This window comes from Tripterygium wilfordii, chromosome 6, assembly GCF_013401445.1.
Source record: "Tripterygium wilfordii isolate XIE 37 chromosome 6, ASM1340144v1, whole genome shotgun sequence".
Lineage (NCBI taxonomy): Eukaryota > Viridiplantae > Streptophyta > Magnoliopsida > Celastrales > Celastraceae > Tripterygium > Tripterygium wilfordii.
In genome coordinates, this window is record NC_052237.1 from 1,820,998 (window position 1) to 1,839,199 (window position 18,202).

General features: G+C 38.7%; 4 protein-coding genes and 1 long non-coding RNA gene across 11 annotated transcripts; 4 read left to right on the forward strand and 1 right to left on the reverse strand.

The window, feature by feature from the left end:
* The first annotated feature begins 262 nt into the window (after positions 1–262).
* On the forward strand, positions 263–2,123 carry LOC119999723 (splicing factor ESS-2 homolog). The gene has a single exon (XM_038847442.1). The coding sequence runs from the start codon at positions 438–440 to the stop codon at positions 1,974–1,976; it is 1,539 nt and encodes a 512-aa protein (XP_038703370.1). The 5' UTR covers positions 263–437; the 3' UTR covers positions 1,977–2,123.
* Positions 2,124–2,463: 340 nt separating this feature from the next.
* On the forward strand, positions 2,464–4,785 carry LOC119999726. 2 transcript variants are annotated; one of them, XR_005468499.1, is made up of 2 exons: positions 2,464–4,113; positions 4,272–4,785. It is a non-coding gene; the product is annotated as an uncharacterized LOC119999726 (long non-coding RNA). The 2 variants fall into 2 exon arrangements; XR_005468498.1 differs by having other exon boundaries at positions 4,275–4,785.
* A 549-nt stretch (positions 4,786–5,334) lies between these two features.
* On the forward strand, positions 5,335–8,975 carry LOC119999960 (probable serine/threonine-protein kinase WNK11). 4 transcript variants are annotated; one of them, XM_038847806.1, is made up of 4 exons: positions 5,335–5,490; positions 6,680–7,183; positions 7,880–8,273; positions 8,644–8,975. In XM_038847806.1, exons 2-3 carry the CDS (start codon positions 6,680–6,682, stop codon positions 8,261–8,263), a joined length of 888 nt encoding a protein of 295 aa, XP_038703734.1. In that variant the 5' UTR covers positions 5,335–5,490; the 3' UTR covers positions 8,264–8,273; positions 8,644–8,975. The 4 variants fall into 4 exon arrangements, with proteins under 4 accessions (XP_038703734.1, XP_038703731.1, XP_038703732.1 ...); XM_038847803.1 differs by lacking the exon at positions 8,644–8,975 and having other exon boundaries at positions 7,880–8,572; XM_038847804.1 differs by lacking the exon at positions 8,644–8,975 and having other exon boundaries at positions 5,352–5,490; positions 6,646–7,183; positions 7,880–8,572.
* Positions 8,976–9,166: 191 nt separating this feature from the next.
* On the reverse strand, positions 9,167–12,980 carry LOC119999959 (protein MAIN-LIKE 2). 3 transcript variants are annotated; one of them, XM_038847800.1, is made up of 7 exons: positions 12,892–12,980; positions 12,213–12,325; positions 11,483–12,127; positions 11,093–11,260; positions 10,620–11,006; positions 9,608–10,524; positions 9,167–9,487 (listed from the first exon to the last, which is right to left on the reverse strand). In XM_038847800.1, exons 2-6 carry the CDS (start codon positions 12,303–12,305, stop codon positions 9,631–9,633), a joined length of 2,187 nt encoding a protein of 728 aa, XP_038703728.1. In that variant the 5' UTR covers positions 12,306–12,325; positions 12,892–12,980; the 3' UTR covers positions 9,167–9,487; positions 9,608–9,630. The 3 variants fall into 3 exon arrangements, with proteins under 3 accessions (XP_038703728.1, XP_038703730.1, XP_038703729.1); XM_038847802.1 differs by having other exon boundaries at positions 12,921–12,958; XM_038847801.1 differs by lacking the exon at positions 12,892–12,980 and having other exon boundaries at positions 12,213–12,867.
* Positions 12,981–15,944: 2,964 nt separating this feature from the next.
* LOC120000104 lies at positions 15,945–18,200 on the forward strand. Its single transcript, XM_038847984.1, has one exon. It carries the CDS (start codon positions 15,945–15,947, stop codon positions 18,198–18,200), a length of 2,256 nt encoding a protein of 751 aa, XP_038703912.1.
* Positions 18,201–18,202: the final 2 nt, after the last annotated feature.

Consider the following 18,202-nt stretch of genomic DNA (forward strand, 5'->3'; position numbering starts at 1 on the left):
CAATTTTTACTCTCAAGGCTTATAAAATGGGCTCAAAGCCTCATGGGCCATAGGCTTCGCATCTTACTTGATCTGGAAAAGCACTAAACCCTAATCCCAAAGCCCAATGGTACTTGGGCTTGAGTCCAAGAACTGCAATCATTTTAGCGGCCCATATATCTGGCCTGGCCCATCTTATGAACAGTTTCCCTTCGCTTTGCTGGCTTCCACTAAACGCAGCCGCAGAGAAAAGAGGATCGTGCTCCAGCCGTTGGATTAAACGGATGATAACAAACCACGTTAATCGTAACCCGGCCTGAACTCGTAGATCAAACCCTAACTTCAATACCACTCAGAAATTGATCTTTCAGACGCGGAAAGTCTACATTCTCTTTAAATAATTCGATCTTCTCGTCTCCTTTAGTGTTTCTTATTGTAACCCTAGCCCTAATTACGCGATGCTTCTCTCTCCTGGCCATTCACCCCGTCATCTCTCATCACCTTCACCGTCGTTGCCAGCGACACCGTCTTCTTCTTTTCCAGAAAATTCCGTATCGAAATCTAATGATGGATCTTCAGTTACACCCACAAATCCTAGAAAGAAGGCGACGGTGCTGGATGAGGACACGTACGTGGCGGCAATCGAGAAGATTATCGAGCGCGACTTCTTCCCTGACATATCGAAGCTCAGAGACCGGCTCGACTGGCTAGAGGCTGTGAAAACGGGAGATCCGATGCAGATTCGGGATGCGCAGTTGAAGATCATGGAGCGTCGGGGCGAGAAGGTAAAAAATCTTAACCCAGGGGGTCGAACCCAATCACGAACCCCTGGTTCTACTTTTATGAGAAATTTCACCCCTTTTGATGAATTCGGTAAAACCCCAACAACCCCGGGTGTTCAGAACCGTGAAACATCTGGTGGTGTAGATTCTGGTGGCGGTATTGATGGTGTAAAGACTTCATTGTCGCTTGATGAGTTCTTTAGGAGATACACGAGTGAAGATAACGATAGTTTTTCGAAAATTATAGAGAAGGTGAATAGGAAGAGGAAGGAGAGATATGAGTATCTAACGGAGGGTGAAAAGGAGGATGTTAAATTGATTGAAGATGTAAAGAGGGATCGAATTACTGATGGCTATGGTACGTCATATCAGCCTCCTAGTACTTTGGAAGGGTGGAATTACACAGCAAAGAACCTGTTGATGTACCATCCAGCTGATCTGGGTGAGGCCCCATTGACTGAGGGGGAGCGTGCTGTAAGATTGAAAGGTTTAACCAAAGAAATCAATCGATCAAGTACACGTTTTCATGGTAAAATTCTAGACACTGGGCCTAAAGATGATGGCACAGCTGAAGTGCTTTATAACCCAGTTGCTGGTGGAACTCCCTTTCCTGTAGACAGATATGGGGATAAGGGTAAGAAGTATGATTTGGATGATTTGAGGAAGACACCCAACAAATTTTATGTGGAATCGGGGAAGAAAGGAGAAAATGGGTATAGTTTTGTTAGAACACCATCTCCCGCCCCTGGTGTTGATGAATCCCCATTTATTACTTGGGGAGAAATTGAAGGTACGCCATTGAGGTTGGATCCTGAGGATACACCAATTGATATTGGTGGTAGTGGTGATGGACCACATTTTAAAATTCCAAATCCACCTGTAAGAGATGTGAAGGCTCATTCCCTGTCAAGGGAGGCTGCACGAAAGTTGAGGGAAAGGTCAAAAATGTTTCAGAAACCACCATTGCCCTCACCTCTAAGAGGGGGGAGTGCTAGTCCAAGTGCACGGACTTTTTCTCCTGCTGCCCAGAAGTTTATGAGAAATGCGATTGCGAAATCATCATCTTCTATTGATGAAACTCTTCGTGCCAGTTACCGAGGTGCAAGTCCTGGCTCCGCTACCCCAAAGAGTTTGAGGAGTTTGTCAAGGTTTGGGAGGGATGGAAGTATCGATTCCAGGTCACCATCTGTTAGAGAGGGTTCTAACCCTTGCTAAAATAAATTTCTGTTATGATTCTCTGTATAATTAGACCATGGTTTTGTATTTCGTATGTTGGCACTCAATAAAACCTGTTTTTATGCGAGGATACATGTTTATTTTTCTGTTGTCCATTCAAAAAAAAAGAAGACTTTTCTGTTTTCACTGTCCATTTTATTTTTAATTTGTCATTACTGTTATGAGTTTAGTGGTAATGGCCAATTATTAATTCCCGTGATGATATCTATGTCCATTAATAGAGACTTTTCTTTTTTTTGTATTTGTTTGATTTAGGGCTGGAAGGGAACTGATCTTCTTTTTTCTGACTTATTGTTGGGGTGGGTGGGAAGGTTTGATAAATGAGCTCAAACAGATTGGAATCATTTTTTTTTTTGATAAATAGATTGGAATCATTTAATTTTCAAGATTGCAATCTTTTGATCACTAATGGCTTTATGTTGTTTGTTATTGTGAGAGGGATTCCTGTATATGGTATATGGTATATGGTATATGGTATACGTGTAGACCTTACTGCTGTGATTTTCGTTCTTTTTTTGTTATGAAACTTGAGGAACACTATCAACTTGGGAGAGTAATATATACACTGAAATGTGCATGAAGTGGTGTGTGGATGATTTTTTTTGATACCTTTATGTTAATGTTTAGTGATTATGGGCAAAATACAATTTTCAAGCAGTTTAATTTACTCTCTCATTGCAATCTGTGAAGTATATGCTTCCAGAGCCCCTGTGTTCTCCTTCTTTCTCTTTATTTATAGAAATGTCTTAGTTTTTGGGGATTTGATTTTGTCTGCTCTATGTATTTTGATTGGGTTTGGGACCACCTTCATTTTTTATTTTATAGATTTATTATCTAATGGATTTTCTTTAATTGTTAGTTTTGATGATTTTCCTCTGCGTTTCCATTCCATGATGACAATGTGTATTTTTTTGAGGTTTCAACTGTAATGTAATTTCAGATCTGGTACACCACTTTGGTTGGCTTGATGGAAGATAAGGAACTGTTTGTCTACGTTATCAGTTCTTACCTGTTCTCGGATCTGTTGTACTCTGGACTGGAGAAGTGACATGGTTATTACTAGGTGAATGGATATTCTTTGAGTATAATGATATGCATTGGTTGTGATGTTGTATTGAATATTATATGTGTCATATAAGTTTCCTTTTCCAAATGTGTTTGTCGTAGAAATTGGGATACGTTTTTATACTTTAAATCTGTATATACTGAGGAAACAGTCGAGCTAGACCAGTTAATGTACTGAGTGTTGGCATAATATTTGACATTATTTCTTAATTATTTCGGAATGGGCATTTTTTAGAATTGGTGTGGGTGTAATTGTGTTTTTCTCCATGGCAAGTGCTTCTGGCATTATATCGTACTTATTTTGTAGCTACAGGGGGGTGTGCATGCTGTGGTCTTCTTATGTGGCTCAGCTGTCCAGGTACAACACCATCACCATGCTCTTGTTTACAAACTTTGGTTGGTTCCCGTAATATCATCTTCGCTTGATTTTTTTTTCCAAGAGTTTTGCGGGGAAGATTTTAGCAAAAACATAGATCTCACGAGCTTCACAATAGAGCCTTCAAATATTTACTTAATTTTTACATAGTCAAAATTCATTTGAGTTTTTTTGCTATAATCAAGTTTGAATCCAACTGAGTTTGAAGCTCAACCTTTATGATAGCCATACTTAGATTTTTCAAAGTCAGGCTAGAACTGTTCTTTTGAGTGAGATTTGGAACCCATGTTCAAATTGGGTTTTGTTGTTTGCATTATTACTGACAGCTGATTAAATACAGCGATTTTGCTTCTTTTTTTTTGTACATTTCTTTTTTAGATTGAATGCACCTGTAGATCCAGTGTTCGAGTAATTGGTGCTGATCTGGCTATAATGGCATTTTTGTAATCCATGTTGATGATGATCCTTGGAGTGGAAAACAAGGAGTTGCTAAACCTCTACAAGATCTCCCGGGGACACACATGACTTGCATTTTAATCCGATATGGCTGGTGAGAGAGCAAGAGGCGGTCGACCTCTCATTGCAAGTATAACTCACACACAGCTGTAAAATGGCCAATCTTGCGAGGCTCTTGCTAAGACTAAAACCAGTAGAGAGTGATTATTCATTTTGTAGGTAAGCTAGAAACTTTCCAGGGAAAACAGAGTTTACTCCTGTTTAAAGGAATTAGGTGTATTCCGTGATTGGGTGACGTTTAGCCTTTAAACAGTGGTCATGATGGAGTTACCGAATTCTAATGCCGTATGTTTTTTTTCTCTTTGATTGGTGAAAAGAAGATTTATCAAGTTAAAGCAGCAGAGCCAAAGGTTGGGATGGGGATTATGATCATCTGACGTGAACGTATTTATGATGGTCGCTGAAAGAAGGTTGGTATGGGTGGTGAGGCTCTTATTTTTGCAACTGAACACAGCATGAGATCTTTTGGTTCTTTCTATTGGGGAAGCAACGTCATCTTCTTCCAGACTCCCAGCTAACATGATTCATGCTCCACAAGTCTCTTTTCACCCACCGAAAGGGCAGCTTAGATTGAAGAAATTAATGAAGCAGCCAGCGTCAAACCATGGCACTTGACACCAGCATCATGTGACTTGAGCCATCCCTTTGCTTCACTTTCCACAAGTTTCACATGCCCACTGTTCTGGCCTCCAGCCATTGTTTGTGTAAGTACTAAGCAGCCATTAAATTAGGTGGGGTTTGAAATCACTTTTGTGAGTTTCTTTTTTATTTTCCAGAGTTCAAAACGTGAAGTTACTTGGAAAGTCAGGTATCATATCATATTTGGATTATCATTTTTGAAGTAAAGGTCATCATCAAATGCATAGCTCTAACCACTTGGACAATAGATTAGTTATCTCTCCGGACTTCGGATATAAAGAATCTCACTTGAGAATTCGATTCTAAGCTGACATTGTCATCTAACCACTTGACAATAAATTAGCCATCTCTCCAAATTTTGGAGATAAAGAATCTCACTCGAGAATTCGATTCTAAGTTGGCACCATCATTTTAAAGTGGTTTGCGTTGGTCATCGGTTCGAAAACTTGTCAGGTGGCTTTGTAAGCACAACCCAAATTTGGGCTTAGTGAGTTGTGATGTGACTTGTGAATCACTAACGTGATTTTTAGCAAGAGAGAGGCTAAATTAACAATCAACTACGAAGCTCATAAGAGCGCCTGCTTAATGCACAAGCAAGTAATTGGTAGAGGAATCTAGTGCGAATTAAAATTGATTGCGTGCTTAGTCACCTTCATAAACATGCTCTTACTTTAAGAGAATGCCACGTGGACATGACTAACACGACGTCGTTTACGAACTGGATCCTTCATATACCGCGGCTGGCTATAAATAGCGCCGCCTCTAGTCATTCATCGTCATCATCATATGATATCTCTGTGAACACACCTCTCCTTTCTCTCAATTACCTGTTTCTCTTCGGTGATTGCGTCTCTCTGTCTGTTATTTCTTTGAATCTTCGACTTCTTCAATCTCAAGGTGACCTAATCTCTGCCTTCTCTCTCGGTCTATCTTCGAAATTTAAAATCACAATGTATTGTTTCTTTTTTGTTTGTATGCAAGTTAAAACACGGTGATCGGATGAATGCCGAAACCATAATCGATGGACTGAGCATGATTGGGGCTTAAATTTTTAGCTGCAGTTCTTGATCCGTGGTTCTGACTTGTAGCTATGTTGTGTTATCCTTGTTCTTGTGAATTGAACGGAAATTAAGAGCTAAAATTCGTTTTAGCTGGACATGCGAGTTGATCGCGTCTTGCTTGTATTAGCTTTGAAGAGTTTCATCTTTTTCCTCGTTTCTGTGGATTTTCTAGTTTCTTGTGTAAATGACATTCAGGGCACCAACTTCTGTTTTTACAAGGGAACCTATCTGTGATAGTATGATCCTCTCATTTATTTATATTTTGAACATTCTTAGAGTCCTTAATATTTTGTTTCATATAATTACCTGCCTATCTTTAGAACTCGTGCCTTGCTATTTTGTATTACTGTTATGTTTTGATAATGTTTAGTTTTTAGATGTAGGAATCCAAAAATTAATGTAATTAAGCATCATCTAAAGTATTGCCTTGAGTCTTTTTGTGTGATTTGGTGAATTTCTTGTGTTACATATTTGAAGCTTCTCTATTTAACGATATTATTTTCCATGAGCTTTTTTCCTTTTTGAATTTGTTTTGCTCAAAATTAGCTTTTGAACATAATATTAACAGCAGGTTTGGTAATTAGTGTCATCGTTTTCTCTTTACTCACATCACGATACATGATGTCCCTGGAATCAAAATTGAAGGTCAAACAATACTTTCCATTTTCAGTTTCAACGTGTTCCACTTTGGATTACTTCACCTGTATAGTATTTTTATTGCTGTGTGTCTCATAGACTAGTTTTATTAAATTATTCTCCTTCACGTATTGCAATTCAATGACTGAAAGTTCACTCTTAACTCAATCTGCTCTGGCTCTGAATCTGAAAATTTTCTGCCGATTTTTCTGCTTGCGGTGAAATTTCAAATTTTAGCGTGAAATATTTGGTTTTTTTACTTGGACTATTATTGTTTGTCTTTTTTTTATTAAATTATTTGTTTGATTCTATATGGGCTTCTATAATTGTTGTACCCAGCTTTGTATTTATGCAGCTCCTAAGTTTCTTTTTCCGTTTGACCTTTGAAGATGCCAGCTGCAAGTGCCAATCCATCTGATAGAGATGTCGAACAATTCACTGAGATTGATCCTACAGGACGTTTTGGGCGGTACAACGATCTGCTTGGTTGTGGTGCCATCAAGAAGGTTTATAGGGCATTTGATCAGGAGGAGGGCATCGAAGTGGCTTGGAATCAAGTGAAATTGAGAAATTTCAGTGAAGATCCAGTTCTTATTAATCGTCTTCACTCAGAGGTTCAGTTGCTGAGAAGTTTAAAGAATAAGTATATAATTGTCTGCTACAGTGTGTGGTTGGATGATGAGCATAACACATTGAATTTTATTACCGAGGTGTGCACATCAGGAAACCTGAGAAATTATAGGAAGAAGCATCGCCATGTGTCCATTAAGGCCTTGAAGAAGTGGTCAAAGCAGGTTCTTGAGGGACTGGAGTATCTTCATACGCATGACCCATGTATTATTCACCGAGATCTCAATTGCAGTAACATCTTTGTCAATGGGAACACTGGCCAGGTAATTATATTTCTTTCTTCATATGAATGCTTTTCATGAACTATTTGTATGCAGAGCTGCCAGAGTTTTTCTGTGTGTTGTTGATTTGGTCGATGCTATTGTTGTTTACTGGTGCTTAGATATCTATAATTAAACTTACTTTGGCCTCATGATCTTACTTTCTGGTTATCATTTTTGCAGTATAGTGACCCTTTCGCACTCCTTGTCCAACTGTTGAAACTAAGTTACATGTTAGGTTCTCTCTAGTTTGATGGGAGATAAAATGGAAAAAAAAGAAAAAGAAAACTGTGCATCAGGTGAAAGAGAATTTTATTGTGGTTCCATCAACGATTGGACTATTATTGTTTCCTATTTCCAAGAAGTGACCTCAAAAAGGGAAACTCATATATCATCAGCTAAAATTGTGTCTATAATTCACTTGCTATCAAGAAAAAAAAAGAGAGAAAAAAAAATGCAAGGTCTTTTTAAGTATTTGTACCAGTAGGAATCCTCTATTACTTAACTTCTTTCATTGACCTATTTCCAGTACTTCCAAGAATCTGAGTTCGCCAGCTCAACCTGGTGTCCTTTGTTTTATAATAGTGTGAATGTAAAACTGTGGTTGCTTAGGATTTGAAATTCACATTTTAGTTTATTTTAATGATTGTTCAAACTTTATGTGACTGAATGTGCAAAAATATAAATCCAATTTTATAGGTGAAAATTGGTGATCTGGGATTCGCAGCAATCGTTGGAAGGAGTCATGCAGCACATTCTATTATAGGGACACCAGAGTATATGGCTCCAGAGTTGTACGAGGAAGATTATACTGAGATGGTGGACATTTACTCTTTTGGGATGTGCTTGCTTGAGATGGTGACAATGGAAATACCTTACAGCGAATGTGACAGTGTTGCCAAGATATACAAGAAGGTGACCACTGGAGTGAAGCCCCAAGCCTTAAATGAGGTGACAGATCCAGAATTGAAGGCATTCATTGACAAGTGCATTGCCCAGCCAAGGGCAAGACCTTCGGCCTCTGATCTTCTTGGGGACTCTTTCTTTTCCGAGCTGAACGATGATGCTGACCCAACTGTTTGATGTTGATCAGGTAAAAAGATTTCTAAAGATTGTCATCAACTCCATCCTACGCTGACAATATTTTAGGCGGCATTCCACTCAAATATATTCCTCTATCTCTGCATTTCCTTTCCGTTGAATTTGATGGTTGTCATAGGTTGTAAGTATCAGTAGTTTTAATAAACTTGTGTTCATGCAATCTACTGTGTTCTTCACTAATCTGATGCAATGTGTATGATCCTCACTCCCTGAAACCATTTTCCTTTTTGACCCCACCCACTGGTGGAGGTGTTAATGAAGTTGCTCTCCTGAAGATTGTAGGTTTACCTACGTTGCTTGCATTGGTTAATTTTTGATTTACATTATTTGTGATCCTTTTGATTTACATTATTTGATTCCAGTGTTTAGTCATAGCAACAAAGACCAAGTCCATTATTGAAGATGCCGTTGGGAAAGTCGTATTTTCTAAGAGATCGTGTCTTAGCCTTGGCTAAGCTCTCCCTCCAGCAAGGACCATATGACCAAGAAGTCATCGTTTCTAGTCCCCCACCCCGACCTACCCCTCTTGAGTGTTTTTTTTATCAAAAAATAAAACTATTACCATTAATTATTTGAAGCAATGTTCAAGATCTAAAAAGACAATTATTTGTAGCAGACTACTGTTAATTTTCTCATAGGCTGATGTTTCCGACCCCAACTTATTGAGATAAAGGCTCGGATGATAATTTCCCAACTTTTTGGTCATCCTTTTCAACATGCAGACAACCCCTTTGTTATTCTCCAAACTATGGTATTGAAAATATTTTGCATATAACTCAAAAACATCATTAACATAAAAGCCTTCTGATACAGAGAGAGCGATACCATGGGCAAAATTTTTTCCAGCAAATAAAAGAGTCTAATTTGAGGCATGCTTGCTTTCTCTTATCAAAAAGCCAACTCAAATTCAGCTGCAATATTTGTACAGGCAGATCAAGATCCATCATCTCAAGAGATTAGCATGACCCGCGGCCAATCGGCAAAATGCTGAATTTGTAATTGGTACAGGAATCTTAAAAACTTAATCGCCCATGGTTATGGGTGAAACGTTACTCTAAATTAATTCTTCACCAAAACAAGCTATTTTCAATAAACCAAGGACCAAATATACTACTAGAACCCTGATATTAGGCGACATACTTCTTCTCCAGCAGCACCATCCATGCCCCGACCTATAGAATACCCGTAACAATAATATCGGTCTGCCTGTCATTACAAAAATTAAAATCTTCATTTTTAAGCAGTCTAAAAGGCAATGAAAGGCGAATGTCATGAAAGATATAAAATATATTATCAAACGATGAGGTACACACCCGAGAAAATTACCTGTGCAACAAGGTGATATCATTTTACACTATGATGCTTTTATCTTCCTGCTGCACAACATCCTCCATGTTTTCAAGAGATAACTCTGGAACTTCTACCGCCGGTTGGGTAGTGGTTGGTTCACTCTCATCAGCAAGATGAGACAGTGATTCATCAACATTATTAGTCGGATCATAAAGTTGCGAGTCTTTAGCCTCAATGACATTGTGAAGTTGTGGATCATTAACAGCTGCATCACCAGGCTGAGAGTAGTCCATTTCAGTGGTTATTGGATCACAAAATTGTTCGCCATTGACCCCATTGGTCACATCATGAGGCTGAAAGTCATCAACCTCTTTAGTTTCCATATAACATAACTGTGAGGTGTTGACCTCATTAGTTTCGTTGCCAAGTTGCATGTCATCAACCTTCTTAACTGCATCAGATAAAAATGCACTCCTATGTCCATCATCAGCATCACAAAGTGGTGAGTCATCAAACTTGTGTGAAACATCACATAACTCTGCATTATTCCCCACACCAGCAGCATGACTTGGCTGTAGTGGCTCAAATTCACCATCGGTGCATATCTGTAATTCGCCAATCTCACCATCCACTTGACGTAGTTGAAATTGATCAACCTCAATGACTGGACTACAAAATTGAGATTGATCATCACTGGCTTCAGGAAATTCCATTTGATCATCCTTTCGCCGGCGTTTTCCAGAACTCTTCCTTCTAACTCTCTCCTTCCCCCTCACCCGCTTTCCAGCTTCAATTTGTGGAGCAGCTGATGATGTGATTGGACTTCCAGTTTGGTCCCTCAAACATTCTTGTGAAATGAACCTGATCCTTGAAATTGACTCAAACTGTTGAGGATCCAACCCTTTTGTTGCAAATGAATCTGCTAAATAGGATATTTCCCTTAACCCAGAAATCTGGGGAAAAAAGTTAAGTAAATAATTAGGTAAATGTATCACATTTGAAATTAACAGCAGCTAAATGTCAATTAACTAGTTGACCATAGCTTTACCATTCTTTGAAACTCGGATGAGAGAGATACCGGCCTTCCCACTATTCTCCGAGTAATTCTCAAGTACCAGTGCATGTATTCACCATCATCAGCATCATCGCCATTCACAATATTATTTGCACGGTGAAACCATTCATCAAGCTCTGATTCCATCTTCCCAGACAAATCTACTCCACCATCAACCCCTCGACTTTTTCTCACCCATCGCTTCACATCTTCCGGAATTGGTTGCATCATGCCATATTGCCTTAAGCAGCGATCAGGGAGGTGCCTCTCCGCTTTGTCAAAGCATATCAGCATTGTCTTTGACCTCCCTAAAATCAAAGTGCTTTTGATATCTTCTGGGATTACAGTGCTGTCCATATACTTGTATGGACGCCATTCCACCTGCATGTTAAAGCAATGACAGTTTGAAGTGTTATTTTGCAGACAGCAAAATAAAATATGATCTGGGAAAAAATAAAAAAACTTACATCACATGGTTTCAGAGAGTCCAATGCCTTTCGGTAAAAAACTACATCACGGTTTGTTGTTGGCCCACTTTGCTTTCCCTTCCATCTAAGCACAAACGGGAAATGGTCGTGGCTAGGATCCCGATTAAGCTTGGGTCGGCCGATATTCAAATGAAAATAACCCCAACACTACAAGGAACAAATGAACAATAACTAGTCAATGCAAGCACTTGACTAGGAGGCTACCAAACAGCAGATATCAGTTACTTCACACATAATCTACTCCCCCAACCCCACCCCACCCCAAAAAAAAAAAGAAAAAAAAAGAAATCACAACCACATTTAGAAAATAGAAGGATGAACATTGAATTCCCCGAGGAAAAAAAGAAGGAAAAGGCAAAAGATAAAAACCTGCAATAGCGTTAAACAACCACATATGGTACTTTGTGATTTAACAGATGCATTGCCAAGTGCCCTATAAAGAAAAGCTAATGCCGCAGCACCCCAGGCATACTTTCCAGCTTCCTCGAAGTTCTCAAATAGAGGCAGGTACATAACAGGAACTTTGTTCCCAGTAGTAGTGGAAAAAATTGTACTTCCTACAAGATATAGAAGGTAAGCACGCGTGCATTGCTCAACCTCTTCGATTGGTGCATCTTCAGGGCACTGAGAGAAGTACTCCTTCAACCAACTAAGCTTCACCATGCCACCACTTGCATAGCTTGAATCTGGCGACCTCCCTAATAACCTTTCACAAACGAAACTACAAGTTGTATATGTAATGCCAATGACTGGTTTCCCATCAATTGCCAGTCCCAATAACAATGCAACATCTTGAAGACTTACTGTCATCTCTCCAACAGTCAAGTGAAAGGTATTTGTTTCTCTCCTCCACCTTTCAACTAGTGCAGAAATTAAGGGGTTATCTAAACTAATAGCAGGTATCTTTCTCAAGTACCCAAACCCAGCTTCCTCCACCAACTCAATTTGTTTTGGTGTAAGCCTCCATTCACCGAGCTTTAAGGTGTGCTCATGACATCTAAGCGCACCACGCTCCTGTGAACAAATACAATAATGCCATTATAAGAACACACACGCACGATTGCTTTCACATGGAGGAATAGTATCGTTGTAGAAGTACCTGGCCTTCCCAGACAGCAGAAGAGACATGTTTATCTTGGTCATAGAGAACAGAAGACTCAATAGGACCAGGATTAGTTGCAGAAGGGTCCATCCAGACCTAATGATGGAACACTGTCCAAAGTCCAAGCCAAATGTGAAAATTTAGCTCCATATTGTTCATTGAAGACCAAACATCGTCTATAATTATAAATTCTGCTTTGATAAATTATTTTTGATGCAGCTACCACATGTACAAGCAAACAAAAGATCCATTGATGATACATATTGAAAGAAAAATCCCAGCAATCTAAGCAAAAAAACAAATTGCTTTGCTTCTATCGATTGTAAATCTGGATAGAAGGAATTGATTCAAGGTCCCAGAAAGAGCACTGAGATCAAGTCACAACCGCAAAATCCCTAAAATTGTACAAAACTAATTCATGAAATAAAGTTAGGGTTTGGAGCTAATACAAAAATTCAGAATCCAATCGATACATCGCAACCCCGCATTAACCCTAGTTAGTTTCCAGCCAAACACTAACTCCGTTTGCTCGACGAGAAAGCGGAGGAAAGTGCAAAACGGGAAAATTTCCAGCGACGTGATTTATCACGTCATTGTATTCACAAAATTACTCGAAACGACGACGGAGAGGCGACAAAGAGTGAACAATAATGGAGGAAGAAGGAGAAGAACGAACCTAAACGACGACGCAGAGAAGTTACGAACCTTGATATACAAAAACGACGACGGACACCGCGATAAGGGGCAGAGCCTCCTTTATGTCAATGAGTGAGTGCGAACTGTAATTTTTAGCATAGATAGGGCCTATTATATTTGAATTTTGGGCAATTTTTTTTTTAAAAAAAATCCATCTGAAATCTACAAAAATGAGAAATTAATTAATGTTATCATGGCCTCTTTAGAGATTGAAACTCCCTCAATAAATTAATTTGTAAATTTAAATAAACTGCATCCTTTAAAAACACGAATAATAATTAAATACTTATTTATTTGTATCTTTGCTAATAACGTTGTATAACTGGTTTGCAATCAATAATATTTCTTCATGCATAACTTATAAAGGACAACACACGCACCAATTAAATGTACCCATCTGAGTGTCGCCTAGACTACCATAATGTAATTGGGTCTCGCACCGCTTTGATCCACGAGGCCTTAGTCTGATAATTTCTTGGGCCCTGGGTAGTTCCGTAGTTGGGCTGGATTTGGGCAATACCAAATTTGTCCCCTACAATCATCATCGTCATCATATCTTTTACCGAGCAATTGCAATGGTCTCATTTTGTTGGGCCAATAAAAACTAATATTGGGCCCCACCTCTATTACATAAAAAGTTAAGTCTAACATGTCTCTCAATACAGTCACATCAACAAAACACAAATTCCTATACATTTTTCCTTCCCACCCAACATGTAGACCAACAAATTCTCATTCCCACCATATTGGCCACAATAAAACTACACCAAAACACAATCTTTCAATACATCCACATCAACAAAACACATATCTCAATACAGCCACATCAGCAAAACACAAAATTCAATACAACCACATCAGCAAAACACAAAACCTCATACATATTTGTTGGCCCAGACAAAATAATACCATTACAAGTGCTCTAATACAATACATTTTATTATGCGGATCCAAACATTTTACATTAATTTTTACAGGAAAACATACGATTAAAAGGATTTGCAACATTAAAAGATGCACAATGTCCATAAAAAGCCCTACATCTTTAGTAATAGTGGACGTCCAAAAAAGGGGTATATGTAGAGAATTCTTTATATTTATAATGCTCGTGTGTTACAAATATTTGTTATTTCATAGTCACAAGCAAACCAAAATAGAAGAGATTTAACACACAATCACGATCGAATAACATAGATAATGATAAAGAACATACTTTTGAGATCTGGCCTTGTTATTCCATAAAATTCATCTGTACTGATCTTTTGTTTTTATTTTAGACATACCTTTGGGATTTTTACAACCATCACCATTGAGAGGAGAATGAAGATGAGTGTCATATTATATCAAACGATATTTGGACTAGAAGGAGTGGGTTTATCGGTTTATTATGGATACATTGGACCATCACATTTTTGTTATTCATAAGCCTAGCTATTATAAGTCGAAGATCAACTCACTAAGCAAGTCCAGCTATTATAGGCCAAAAGACAAACTCACTAAGCGCAGGAAAAGGCCCATGTTGATATGTAAGTGATGGACTCAAGCAATGTGTGATATACGAGTGGGATTTACCCAACGATGTGGGATATATGGTCTAAACACTTTCCCGCATAAATCCACATTCTCATACATGTCAATAATATTGTATGCTTTGGAGTTATCAGTTCACTATGGATACATCGGGTCCACAAGGAATTATCTTTCCTAAGCCCAACTATTACATATCGAAGTCCAATCACTAAGTAAGCTTAGCTACTACATACCAAAACCCAACTCACTGATCCCAAAAAAGACATTGTTGACATGTAAGAGATCGACTTATCTATATATACCTTACCCAACTGATGAGGGATATATGATGTTACTATTGACTATTGTTATCCGTGTTTGAATCCACTCGGAAAATACCCTGAAGAAATATGATGAACGTTATTTGCATCTAATTTTTTATTAAGTACACCCCACTCTAGTGTGTTTTTAAAGAGTTAATGGGGTGTATTTAGTAAAAAAATATGGTACAAATAATGTTGATCAAGAAATAGAGGAGGACAAAACGCACCCTAAACAATTTTATAGAATGCAAAAACATATGAAAAAAAAAAACTAAAAATCACTGAGTTTTTTACGAAAATAACAATTTGAGTATAAATAATTACGTATATGACTTTCGGGGGAAAATATTTACCAAAATAACAATCCACGCCATCGAAGATGGCGTGATTAGCCTTACGTTTTTACAATCACGCCATCTGAGATGGCGTGATTGTATTTAGGAGAATCACGCTATCATTGGTGGCGTGACTCTCATATATAATATGGTGGCGTGACTCTAGTATATCCTAGACTATACAGTCACGCCGTACCGAACGGCGTGACTTGTTAAAAATCTCTCTCCTTACACCGACCTCTCTCTCACATAACCATCTTCCACATTGCACGGACCACACCCATTTGCTGCAGCCCGACACCCACCACCACCACCGACACCCACTGCAGCCCTCCCACCGCAGATCTCCGCCGCAGATATCCGCCGCAGATCTGCACCGCAGCACTCCCACCGCAGCCTCACTCCCATAGCAGTCCCACAGCAGCCTCACGCACCACCGCAGCCTCACACCACAACAGTCTCACACCACCGCAGCCTCAGACCTCCACAGCCCTCCCACCGCCGCCTTCCCCAGCCGCATCAGCCCCCATCCAAGGTGCCAGCTCCGGGTTGAAGTCTCACCCGATACATAGGTGAGATTTTTTTTTTATTTATTTAATTGTTACATTGTATATATGAAAATCTGTTTATGTGTTTAGGTTAATTTTTATTTTTTTATAATTTTTGTTTTTGTGTATGGTTGATTGTAGTTGTGTAGGTAGTTTGTGTTGTTGAAGTAGAATTAGTGTTTAGGATATTATGATTATTTAATTAAGAAAAGTAATTAAGCATTTATTTAGTTGAAGAAAACATCATGATGATAGGTAAAAATATTATTTTTGTGCATTAACAGTATAATTTATATGTGATGTAGATTGGAGGTGATAATGACATCACCTTGGAATCGAAATGTAACTAGTGGATTTCCAATTGCTGATGAGTATGAACAAAATCAAGAACAATCATCAGCATGGGTTCGTTATACTCAAACAGACATTGGTAGTTCATATAAGCAAGCATCATCATATGTTAACCTAAATCTAATCCCAGAAATGTGTATGGATGAAGACGACAATCATTTTGAGCAAGCAATTGCTAACAATGAGTTTGACTTGGTAGAGGATGAGCCTGGCATTCATACTGATGATAGTGACGATGACGAGGAGGATGGTGGTAATGTAGGGTTGAATATTGATTCTGGAATCGACAATGAAAATGGGCACATAAATTTGGAGGAGATGGTACCTGAATTTGGCGATGTTAGTCAAGCGGAGTATGCAGTGTGCCGAGATTGGGATAAGCAAAATCAAGGTCCATATGATACGTTGGCAGAGAAGGAAGTTTTTGAAAACAAGAAAGAATTAATTCGCGCAGTGAAGATGTGGCATATTCAGAATAACTCCCAGTACAAGACTCAACGCTCAAGTAAATCAGAATTGCAATTGATATGCATGAAAGAGCCAATTTGCAATTGGTATCTTCGAGCAATGAAAAAAGAAAAATTTAACCTGTGGATGATAACAGTTATTAAAGGTCGTCATACATGCACAAATGCCTCACTACATCATGGACATCGACAGTTGGATGCAGAGTATATTGCAGATGAAGTTATTCATATTGTTAAAGCTGATTTGAAGATTAACATAGCAGCTATTCAAGCATATGCAAGCTCACATTTGAAGTACCCGGTGTCGTACAGGAAGGCTTGGGTTGCAAAACAAAAAGTGATGGAGAAATTATTTGGCACATTTGAAGATTCATACAACATGCTCCCTCGATTTTTACAGGCGTTGCAGATTTCTAATCCAGGGTCAATAGTGAATTTAAACTATAAGGAATGTGTGAATGGAGTGGCAACTTTCGGTCGTGTCTTTTGGGCATTTAGGCCTTCTATCGAAGGCTTCCACTTTTGTCGTCCATTGATAAGTATTGATGGAACTCATTTGTATGGAAAATACAAGGGGAAACTGTTGATTGCGGTTGCATTCGATGCGGATAATGGACTTTTTCCATTATGTTATGCAATTGTAGATGAAGAAAGTTCTAATAATTGGGGATGGTTCATAGATAACATTCGTTCTTATGTAACAAATCGACCAGGAATTTGTGTTTTGTCTGATCGACATGCAGGTATTTTGGCTGCAATGCGGGATAGGTGGCCCGAACCAGTTGCTTACCACAGGTATTGTTCGCGTCATTTTGTTAGTAATTTCCACGACAAGTTTAAGGATGTAGACATGAAGAATGCAGTAAATTTGATGGCCAATGAACCTTCCAGACAAAAATTTGATTTGTGGATGTCGCGAGTAAAAGATATAAACATTGCAGCGTGGAATTATCTAGATCGTGCAGGAAAAGAAAAATGGAGTTTATCGTATGATGATGGGCATAGATATGGTAACATGACTACAAATATGTCAGAAATATTCAACAGTGTTCTAAAGGGGGGGAGATTCCTTCCTATTACTGCACTTGTCCAGCTGACATTTTATAGGTGCAACAAATATTTCGTGAAGAGGAGGATGGAAGCAGAACAATATAGACTTCAAGGTTCTGAATTGCCTCCACAGGTTTATGGTCACATTAGTAGAGAAAATGAAGATGCTAAACGACAACATGTTCGGATGTTCAATCATGACCCTCCTACATTTCAGGTGACAACAAGAACAAGAGGTGCGGAAAATAATCAACGTGGTGAACGGCGGGCTGTAGTATGTCTTGGAGAACGACCAGAAGATCAATCTTGTTCTTGCAATATGTGGCTATTGTACCATCGTCCATGTTCACATGTATTGGGTTGTTGTTCGGTTAACAAGATTGATTGGAGGCAATATATGGAGGCATATTTCACAATTGGTGCATATGAGAGCTCATATGCGCCTATCTTTTGCCCAATACCTGATGAGTCAGGTTGGCAGATATATAGTGGCCCAGTTGTCATTGCTGATCCCGATCAACGTAGGTCATCGAAAGGTCGTCCAAAGTCAACACGAATAAGAAATGAGATGGATGCAAGAGAAGGTCGTTCATCGAACAAGTGCAGCATTTGTGGACAAAGAGGGCATAACAAAAAATCTCATAAGTCCACTGCACAAAGTAATTTGTATATGTATATTTATTGTTTATTCTTTGTACTTGTTTAATA

Excerpts from the sequence above, each read along its gene's own strand:
- LOC119999723 (XM_038847442.1), top strand. The coding sequence starts at position 438 with ATGCTTCTCTCTCCTGGCCATTCACCCCGTCATCTCTCATCACCTTCA.
- LOC120000104 (XM_038847984.1), top strand. The coding sequence starts at position 15,945 with ATGACATCACCTTGGAATCGAAATGTAACTAGTGGATTTCCAATTGCT.
- LOC119999960 (XM_038847806.1), top strand. The coding sequence starts at position 6,680 with ATGCCAGCTGCAAGTGCCAATCCATCTGATAGAGATGTCGAACAATTC. Across the intron at positions 7,184-7,879 it reads TCAATGGGAACACTGGCCAG|GTGAAAATTGGTGATCTGGG; the intron begins GTAATTATATTT and ends CCAATTTTATAG.
- LOC119999959 (XM_038847800.1), bottom strand. The coding sequence starts at position 12,305 with ATGGACCCTTCTGCAACTAATCCTGGTCCTATTGAGTCTTCTGTTCTC. Across the intron at positions 12,128-12,212 it reads CTGCTGTCTGGGAAGGCCAG|GAGCGTGGTGCGCTTAGATG; the intron begins GTACTTCTACAA and ends ATTTGTTCACAG. Across the intron at positions 10,525-10,619 it reads CATCCGAGTTTCAAAGAATG|ATTTCTGGGTTAAGGGAAAT; the intron begins GTAAAGCTATGG and ends TTTTTTCCCCAG.